This window comes from Macrobrachium nipponense, chromosome 8 (assembly GCF_015104395.2).
Source record: "Macrobrachium nipponense isolate FS-2020 chromosome 8, ASM1510439v2, whole genome shotgun sequence".
Lineage (NCBI taxonomy): Eukaryota > Metazoa > Arthropoda > Malacostraca > Decapoda > Palaemonidae > Macrobrachium > Macrobrachium nipponense.
In genome coordinates this window covers 54,467,006-54,478,111 of record NC_087203.1, presented here as the reverse complement: position 1 = coordinate 54,478,111, position 11,106 = coordinate 54,467,006, and the positions used below count along the sequence as shown (strand labels likewise).

Genomic DNA, 11,106 nt, shown 5'->3' with positions numbered 1-11,106 from the left:
GACGGAAGAAGAGAGAAGAGGGGTTGGGAAAAGGGACAGAGAGGAGTCACAAGGAGAGGAGGGGAAGCCAGAAACCCCCACCGTAAAAATAAGATGAAAAAAGCGAAGCTGAAATGGAATAACGGGATGCGGAATGCAGACCTTAAAAAGGGATAAAAGGAGTTCGGCCCGAGTCTGGTATATAAATTCTGTTACGGCAAGAGAAATAAATGGCAGGCTAAAGTAGAAATGCACCTTCCCCTGGCAACGTTCAGTTTACAAAATGCCAGGCTGTGAATGCATCAGTGTTTATGTGATCAAATGTGGATATAATATTTAATTTCTAACTACCGATGCTGCACAGACATCATCATATCGTTATTCCCACGGAATTCTCCCCATTACATTGTATGCGCCGCCAGGAAACCTTTTGAAGATAGTGACTACAGATTCTCTGAGGGATGATGAGAGATAATGAAAGGGCCATGCTCCTTAGGCGAAGTATGTGAGATATTTTATAGTCATTATTATAAATACTGTCTACGGTTCAATAAACAAGATGTCCTTTAACTGCAGTGCTGTAACAACGATATCATTTATCATGTAAAGAAATTATAGTTATGTTTGTCTTTGCATTTTTCGCAATTGCCATCTGCCTTTCCACAACGATACATCTAATTCAGACCTTCGTTGGTAGTTCTCCTTTTCGATCATCTTCCCGCGAAGGAGATGACTGATTTAATCTAACTGATTTCATTTAACTTTTCCTCACCTTTTGCTCGGAATATATCAGCAGGTGCTCTTGCCTCTCAAGCAACTCGTCATTCCAGCTGTTTTAAACACACATACAACAAACACAGCACACACACACACACACACACACACACACACACACATATATATATATATATATATATATATATATATATATGTGTGTGTGTGTGTATATGTGTATATATATATATATATATATATATATATATATATATATATATATATATATATATATATATATATATATATATATATAGAGAGAGAGAGAGAGAGAGAGAGAGAGAGAGAGAGAGAGAGAGACCTTACCTTACAGACCTTACATCTTGTTCGGGTTGCCTCAGGTCCCTCAGAGAGAGAAGAGAGGAGAGAGATTGGAGAGAGATAGAGCCCCCCCCCCCGGAGAGATAGAGAGAAGAGGACGAGAGAGAGAGATAGTACTATTTCTTTTTTTAATTTACAGACATGTAGAAATTACTGCTTAGGTAATGACAGCCTTTTTTTATTATTACGCCGAATGACAGTTATTTCTTTGCCATGAAGAAAACTAACCATGATAATTTCTCTTATTCTTTCAACTAAAGAAAACCCCAGCTTTTCTTCACTAAGGAATAAGTAAAATTTCTATTTTTATTATAGCACAGATATCGCACAATAATCATGTTACCATTTCTGTCAAGTGAACTAACCCGCTGACTGAAAGTTTTATCGATGCCATTCATAAGCAAATGTGAATAGAATGTCATACCAACGAACTCGTAACTCCAAAGATTCCCTTATGTCTTTAGCAACGTTTTCTAATCAAAGCTTTTGAATTCGATTATTGGGGAATGAAATTATGAAATGGCATCGCCGTGCCAGGGACAGCAACTGGGCCAGGAAAGGCAACTGTCAGCGCTATCCACCATATACGAGTCTTTGTCTTTCATTAGGCAACACAAGAAGTGGAGGAGGAGGAGGAGGAGGAAGAGTAGGAAGAGGAAGAGGAGGAGAAGAGGAGGAGGAGGAAGAGGAGGAGGAGGAGGTGGGGGAGGAGGAGGAGGAGAAGGAGGAGGAAGAAATAGATAAGAGGAGTAGGGGGATGCAATCGTGGTTGCCTAATGGTGGAGACGAGGTAGTGGTTCTCAATATTGGTGGGAATGTGAGCAATGTCTTGGCCATCAAGTCACGAGTGATGCTTCTCGATAACATGCAGAAGAGGTCCTGCCAAACCAATGGGTAGCCATCGCCGGACGTCGATACGGAATGGTCCAGAAAATCATCTCCTCTCGATCTCTGTGAAAGACGCTCAATGGGCCTTTGGTTGGGAATCTAAAGGGGTTTTTGTTCGCTCTTTATTAAAATTGCTCTTTTATGGACCGTGATAGTATCGTCTGGGGAGCCATGGTCATTTTTACTGGTAAATGAAACCTGTAGAGCAGGAACTGACTAAGCAAACAAAATTGATGTCAGTATGACGACACGCTCTCCCCGCCCTCCCCTACACCCATACTCCAAAGGCACCATCAAAGGAAGACCTTAGAGCTTAACTATTTTGGAATACAAACCGAAGGATACTTTTTCTAGTTTCCATAATTTGAGAAAGATGGGATTTTTCTTATAATTATTTCTTGTTAAATAATTTTAGGAAACACGTACACATATATACATACAAGGAATATAGACATTATATAAAGGATATAGGTATATATCATATATATATAATATAGAATAATATATATATAAATATATATAAACAGATATGTTATTCATATTAGGCAACGAGATAAATAAAGTACTTAACGATATACAATTTTTTTTATTTATCCAATTCTAAGCTCTCTTAAAGCTTTCTTGTAGCTCCTCCCATCAAATCAACAAGAACTGGACAAATGCTTTGAGGGATCATTTTGTGTTTGTTTTGATATATACATTGTTTTGTTTGTATTCATAAATTTAAATCCTACTGAGTAGCTTTTACATACATACATACATACAAACATACAATTTTATTATGAATGACACTGCCAGGGCCAGATATCACATTTTCTTAGCAGCTTCCGGGGTGGATATCGTCATCATCAGGCTGAGATGAATAACAAAGACATAAAACATAGTCGAAAGTCCATTAAAATCTAATAAAATTGTTAAAACAAATGAAATGAGATACAAGAACTGAAATATAAATGGAACTTGAGATTAAAAGGCGCAAAACAACAGAAAATGCAGACTGAAATGAACAAATATGGTGTAAAAATCATACGATTGCTAATTGTATACCATACAAATTTTAGTTTGCTCCCGTTTCTTCTTCTATATGAACAGACTTTAAAATCGCGGTCAGCGAATGGTTGGTGTTGTGGTAAAATGTATTCTCTCTCTCTCTCTCTCTCTCTCTCTCTCTCTCTCTCTCTCTTTCATGGCTGAAGAGAGTAGTCCAGAAGACCTTGTAATTTCAGTCTTTGCACCTGATGAAGAAGAAACTGGAGCGGAATAACAAAATGTCTGGTGTACAATTCGCAGTCGTGTGATTTTTTCTCAGAGTGTACTCAGCAGGTCAACAGCCATTTTTAATTGGTATCAGTTAGTTTAGTTTTGAATATCAATTTAATTTTAGTTTATATTTTCTGTTCTCTGATACTACCTTTTTAAGTTTTATGCTCCATTTGTGCTTTCAGGTCTTCTATCTCGTTTATTTGCTTATTCAGTTGTTTTTTTATTGCTTTTTCTTTTATTGCTTTTTTAATGAGTGTTATATTTTTTCTTATTAATTTCAGCCTGATGACGAGTTTACCTACATTAAAAGTTTACATAACAGAATGTGCTCTCTTGATTTGCAATATCATTCATCACCAAATTAAGATTTCCAAATAGCCACAGTAAAAGACATTCATATACATACATACATAAATACATACATGCATACATACACACACAATTATGATATATACTATATATATATATATATATATATATATATATATATATATATATATATATATATATATATATATATACATATATATATATATATATATATATATATATATATATATATATATATATATATATATATATATATATATATATATATATATATTATCCTTACCTGTACGTAATGTTGTTTTTATTACCATTTTACCTTTTATATTTGAAATTTGTGGATAGGAGTGACCTGATCTCAATACCTTAATTTAGAGGATAATATGGCTGCTGGGCAACCTTACGTCCCTTTTAGCACAAGACCAAGTTCCTTCTTTCTGTCTACTTGTGGACAGAGGCTAATGGTGAGAAAGGCTGACCACATGATTGACAACCATGCGTAAAAATGTGGAGTTCATTATCAGTAGAATATCGATGTTACATAAAAAAAGTTAGTATATGGTTATTCATTGGGCTTTATTATATAGAGTAGAGATCATTACTTTATGAGTAAAGATCATTTGAATACATAGTATCCATGAACAGGAAACGTTCTTATTGTGAAATGTTGTAGAAAGTAAAGTACTGCCTTCTCTTTGCAGGTCTGGAGGGAGCGTGCGCGACGCAGGAGAGCAGCAAAGATCTCTACTGGTTTTAGCATGGTTACCTGCCCTACCTTTTGCACCCTGACTGAATTCGTTGGTGCCGCTGGAATAGGCTGGAAAGAGAAGCGAAGGTCAACACTGTATCATCTGTATCGAAAAATATGCATTCTAAATAAGTGCCACGTTGCAGCTGGAATGTGCTAGAAGACTATAGGCCTCTGTTATATATTGACGCAAAATGTGAAGGTTTCGCCATGAAAATGAAGAGGAATTTCGAATTTCTCAGCTTACTTGTTTTAAGAAAGGCCAAGAAACTTCAGTCAAACTTTATTTTCTTATCTGATAACGATATCAAAATCATAAGGTCAAATGAACGTAGGGCTGGTTTGCGTTCCAACGGACAGGGCAAGTGTTGAATTTTCCGTCTGGAGACTTGAGGGAGGAACTCTGCTCACTCTACGAGCACCAGACGACGCCAAAGGCTTCGATGTGAACAGCAATTTGTCTTCAACAGCAACTTTAGAACAAACACGTGGAAGTTAAGCTTCTGAGTTAATTTCGAGGGATAAATGAAAGTATGTCAGGAAGGATTCAGTGGCATAACTCAGAATTTTTGAGGAGGAAATATGTGCACATCGAGAGCAACGTATTACTTTACGCTTGAAACACGACGAAAGAACAGTTGAAGTTGGAATGTGAAATTCTATTATAGATATGATTGTGACTTATGTAAATATAGAATGAAAATGAGGAGAGTCACATCTATATATATATATATATATCTTGCTAACACATATTTGGTATTACTGTAGTGAATTCAGTGGACATAGATGAGGCTTTCGAAGGCGAGGAATGAGTGATAAAGAAACAAAGAGTATCAGTTTGCAGACATTTCTTATCATAGGCGACAGAGATACCAATGTGATAATGTACAAAGCATTTTCATTGCTAAATGCAAGTGGACGTTACTCAATACTCAAATTGCTGTAGGCCGTGTCTAAGTCCTCAAAGGGATTTTCTTGTATATAAGGATTAATCGTCCCATGACAGTTTTTAGATTAAGAAGGTCACTGCTGATGATATGCGGTAGATAATGCTCATTAGCAGCAACAGTAACAATACTGAAGCAGATGGCCATCTGAAAGAGGTTGATTTGCTCAGCGCAATGATTGAAAGCATTCATCACGTTGATTTGTTCTGAACTTTTTCCGTAATTTCATTGGTTATATTTCCCTCACAGCAGTCTCTCTCTCTCTCTCTCTCTCTCTCTCTCTCTCTCTCTCTCTCTCTCTCTCTCTCTCTCTCTCCATTGCGCATCTTATAAAATGAGTACTTGACACATCAGGTAATATTAACCGACAGTAACTCCCTGAACAAAATGACAGCGAGAACCATTCGATGTATTAGTTCAACACGCGCGCACACACACACGCACAAACACACACATATATATATACTATATATATATATATATATATATATATATATATATATATATGTATATATATATATATATATATATATATATATATATATATATATATATATATTATATAATCACTTTCATTTTTTCAAAAGGCAGGGAACGGGGTTAAAGGGAATAACTGTCGTGATGGTCTGTATCAACTGCAGATCAGTTTTTCATCGTGAAAGCTTGAAGAAGAGAAATCCTAAAACAACAATAATTTAACCTAAACTGTTGGTTTAGATTGTCTGGGGATTAAATACTATGCGTAGACGAGATCGGTATGTTATGTAGATTAGATGTAATATTTCGTAAAATTAGCGATCGTTTTTTTTTACTAACTAATATGATACAAAATTGTCTATGCAATTCTGACGCTTCCAGTCTGGTAACTGCTCCGGTTACTACTGCTAAGCACTCATGCTTTGTTTGTTTGTTTGTTTGTTTTGTTTTTTCTTTTTTTTCATCAGAATTTTGTCATTGACAAGATTCTGAAATCATGGATACCGTCTCAGTCACGCAATGTACAACAAGAAGAAAAAAAAGCACAATTTTTTTATGCATAAAAGTGGATTCATGAACAGCATCTAAAGAACAAGGGTTCAACAAATTAGAGCTTATTATACTTTATCTTAATTTAAAATTACAGGCTACGAATTAGGGGGCATTCCCAGTCACTCATCAACCAACAAGAATATCTGGAAATTTATGCTAAGGAAAATGATAAAAAAAAAAATATCATAAAACGAAAAAAATGGGTTCATTCGGTTATTGCGGTAAAACGTTCACTAACAAATGGCATTCTAAGTTAAATTTCAAGTAAAGGGGTGATCGTGTTGAGACTTATTTATTAAGTAGAAAAAGAGAAAAACCCTACGCACCACTGCAGTCCTATTTCACTTGGTGGCGGTCGAGATGTCCCGCCGCCGCCGCCGCCGCGGCGTTCATTAACGCTCCCACTCTTCACCCCGCCGACCAACCGCCCCCTTTCTGGAATGACAAGAAAAGTTCTGAATGACGAAAGAGAATAAGACTTTGTCACAGCTTGCTCTTTCTACGTGAATTAATTCATGGTTATCGGAATAAACCTATCAAGGGCTAACAGTTCGATCAACAGAATTAGTTGAAGTGAGGACACATTCAGAATACTTTGGTTCGTTACCAAGTTCCAGTTAACAAAACTGAAACGTAAAAATTACCTAAATATATTATTATTTGTTTGTTCCTGACATATGAAGGGAAGTTATTTTACAAATGAATGACTATTCACTCACACAGACATACATAGATTTATATACATACACACACATACACACACACACACACACACACACACACACACACACACACACACATATATATATATATATATATATATATATATATATATATATATATATATATATATATAAATAGGAAATCAATAGAAATGTGAGTTCATCATTGCCTCATAGGGCTACCTCTTTATCCGATGGCTTACGATTAAATTTCGATTTTTTTATGAAAGCATCAGTTAAAGGTGGTATCAGGAAAGCAACTATGAGGCTCAAAACAGCGAATGTATTAGCAAACTCACTTTGTTACACTCTCTGTCAAACTTTGTGTTGTTGCAAAAATCTCCAGTTAGTGATGGGATGTTTAAAGACGTTATAACAAACGAAAATTATAATGAGGTTAGTATATATATATATATATATATATATATATATATATATATATATATTATATATATATGATATAAAAATGCTGGTGAATGTCCTATGTGCATATTATGGCGCTAACGTGATCTGTGCCGTATTCAGTTCCTCTTGGCGGTCTGGATTCATCTTGCGCTTGTCTCTGTGATGTCAATGTGATATTCTTAGGAGACTTCTTCAGAAAGTGAGTACAGTTCAATTGACAATACAAAACAACAGTTGAAGTCTCAGGAGAATGTCGATTGGCCTCACCCAGGCGCGCCCAGGATATACTCTGGATCCTCAGAACGGGACATGGCGCATGACGCGTAATACTTAGTCATTTTTCAAGGTACTGGGATGCGCTCGTCAAGGGTAAACAAACTTCTTTTAGCTGCCGAATGAAACTGAATAGCATTTGCTATTGGTAAAGAAAATGAAGTGTTAAAAGTACACAAGGAACATTTGTGAAAAAGTATCCAGCTTTCCTAAAAAGCGCGTTATCATTGGTGAGTATAGGAGTCAATCTCGATTTTGAATTCAAGAATTATAATATATATATATATATATATATATATATATATATATATATATATATATATATATATATATATATATAATATCCATAGTAACATAGACTATATTTATAGCTTTCCCCAGAGTAAACTACCGAACGGAAATCCTCCATAAAGCTAAACGCAGTTAGTGAGTGATACCGAGAATTTGTTTACCTTCAGAGTCTTCCTCCCAGTGAACAACATATTACCAGTGGCTTCCATATGGACAAATTTATCTTATACAAATAGCTGTATCCTAAGAATTAAGGAAATAACCTTTCTTGCTATAATTGTAAAAAAAACCAATTGTACCTATTCAGACGGTGTTGATAAACGGTGTTGCCTCTGTTCATACATATCTAGTGTATATTGCATGCATATGTACATACGTATACAAGCATACATATATATATAAATGTGTGTATTATATGTATATATGTAAGTATATATTTATATATATGTATGTTATATATATATATATATATATATATATATATATATATATATATATATATATATATATATATATAGTGTATATACATATATATATATATAATATATATATATATATATATATATATATATATATATATATATATATATATTATATATATATATATATATATTATATATATATATATATATATATTATATATATTTATATATATATAAAGCCATTGGAAAAAGCGTTCAAGAGATGACGCTGACGGATCACTAACAATGATGACACTGGTAATAAAATTTTCATGCTACTAGTATTTAAAGATCTTAAGGGTTATAAAATGTTTTTTTTTTTAAGATGTTTAACTTGTTTGTAAAAAATCTAACCATGTCTATAATTTATGACTGTATATAAAGTAACCTTTAATAACATAGAAATGTCATTTCCTGTATTTTCTGAACGATATGCAAAGAAAATAACATGGAAATACCTTTTGTGGCTTCCTGATTATTCGTTAGTTGCATATTCGATTGCCATGCTTATGAGGAGAGTTGATTTACATCAGCGATTGATGAATGATGGAAGCGACGAAGATTAAAATGGCGAAGAGTCGAACGGGCTACAACATTTCTCCGGCGACGGTTAACGACCACTGTACCTCACCTCCTACAAACCCGCTTACTACTCTCATTTAAAAGAGAAGAGCAAGAAAAAATGGTGGACCTCGTCTCTAAAGAGTCGAAGTGCTGACATTTCTGATGAAAAATTGAATGCCAATGAAAAACAAAATTCATAGTCATTTGTTGAACGAGAAACCTTTTATGATCACAATCATCTCGGGACAGCTGTCCATTATCCATTGTTCAATGAAGACCTTTCACTGTGTCAGAAGTGTTTACCTACTCTTATTTACCTTGTCTTTAACCAAATCATTCATAAAACACTTTGCATTGAAAGACGTTTCTTTTTATTAATATCCATCATAAATTTTCTACCTGATTTACTAAAAGTTATAGACGAAGGTATTTTGAAAGTTAATCCTCGTTGTTCATGAAATGACTCTGTAATGTCCAGCCTGAAGGAACTATAGTAGATTCACATCAACCGTGCATTTGATGTGTAGGCCAGTCCCTTACGACGCTCCTGATTGGCTGTTGATAAGCCAATCACAGGGCTGGAAGCTCTCAGTCCCTCTTGAGAGTTCACATGGGTAGGATCTATGTTCCACCTCTCCTGAGGTATCCGTCTTTCAGGAGAGGTGGAACATACATCCTGCCTATGTGAACTCTCGAGAGGGACTGAGTTTCCAGCCCTGTGATTGGCTTATCAACAGCCAATCAGGAGCGTCGTAAGGGACTGGCTTAGACATCAAATGCACGGTTGATGTGAATCTACTATAGCTGCCGTTTTGGACATTCCACGGGTGTCCTTTGACCACTCGCTGGCTTCAACAACTTTTTCGTCATCACCTTATTATAATTTTATACTTCATACATGTGCTACGTCTTTTGGATTTCTTACACTGTTATTATTATTATTATTATTATTATTATTATTATTATTATTATTATTATTCATCGGTAACAACAAAACTAGCCGGATCAACGTAGAATAGATTCTTGGGAATACAAAACTGCCAATTAAAACCAGTGTAGTTATACAAAACAAATTCACAGACAAGCTCCCTCAGCATACCTAACGATTCTACTGGAATGGATGTTTAACCTTTCCTCAGAAAACTCTAGATTGCCACTATTCCCAAAGCGTCAACCAGGTCACGCCTCAAGTTGTCATATTCTGGATGGTAAATATGTAAACGCTGACAGTCCTCTCCTCATTACATGTGAACAGTGTTGATAAGGTTATAGTCAAAGTCGCACTTATATTCCTTCCATCCTTTCATGATTTCATCATTCTTCAAAATACATGGCATGAAGAACCCAAAATCTTGTTGCTATTATTTTCACGAAGAAGATAGTTGATGGAGATATCATAGGTTACGTGAATATATATATATATATATATATATATATATATATATATATATATATATATATGTATGTGTATATATATATATATATATATATATATATATATATATATATATATATATTTACATATAAATTAATTTTCATCAGAAATAGGTAAACATTCAAATTTTGATGTATAGTGTGAGTGTTATCAAATTCATCTTCAGAAAAACTCCTGTGTGTCGTCAAACGAAGTCATCACGCCGAAGACACAGTACAATGGAATCAGCTTTTGAACAAACAACCAATTTAGTTCAGACGATTGTTCTCCAGGATACCTTGTAATATAACGAACACCGTGCAATAAATGCATCCTGAAAGATAAGTAAGATAAGTGAAGTGAAATGGAAATTCCAAAAGCTTGGACAGGTATGTATGAACAGAGGTGAAAGCACTTAAAAACTATTCCTGAATTATGTACCGTGAAACGACATCATGTAGTGAAGTTGCCAGTTATTGAATTTATTACCTTCCACATTCTATTTAGCGCCATTACTAACGATTTTTATGTTAAGAAAGTGAAATAGAAATATTACTTATTGATGTCGATTTTTAATGCCCTTCTTTACACAAGTTCAATTCTGTAACTGTCAGCGTTCTCATTTCTGTCTGAAAAAAGAGATGGATATATTGCACATTTTACTGCATGATAACTTTTCAGATCCAAATATAAAATTCTG

General features: G+C 34.6%; 1 protein-coding gene across 2 annotated transcripts in view; it reads left to right on the top strand.

The window, feature by feature from the left end:
* The window catches only part of LOC135222786 (transcription cofactor vestigial-like protein 3), a 111,157-nt gene extending 105,466 nt beyond the window's left edge, over positions 1-5,691 (top strand). For both annotated transcript variants that reach the window (XM_064261058.1, XM_064261057.1), the window contains exon 6: positions 4,254-5,691. In XM_064261058.1, coding sequence (XP_064117128.1) covers positions 4,254-4,309 — 56 coding nt within the window. In that variant the 3' untranslated portion in view covers positions 4,310-5,691. The remainder of the gene's footprint in view (positions 1-4,253) is intronic.
* The last annotated feature ends 5,415 nt before the right edge of the window (positions 5,692-11,106 follow it).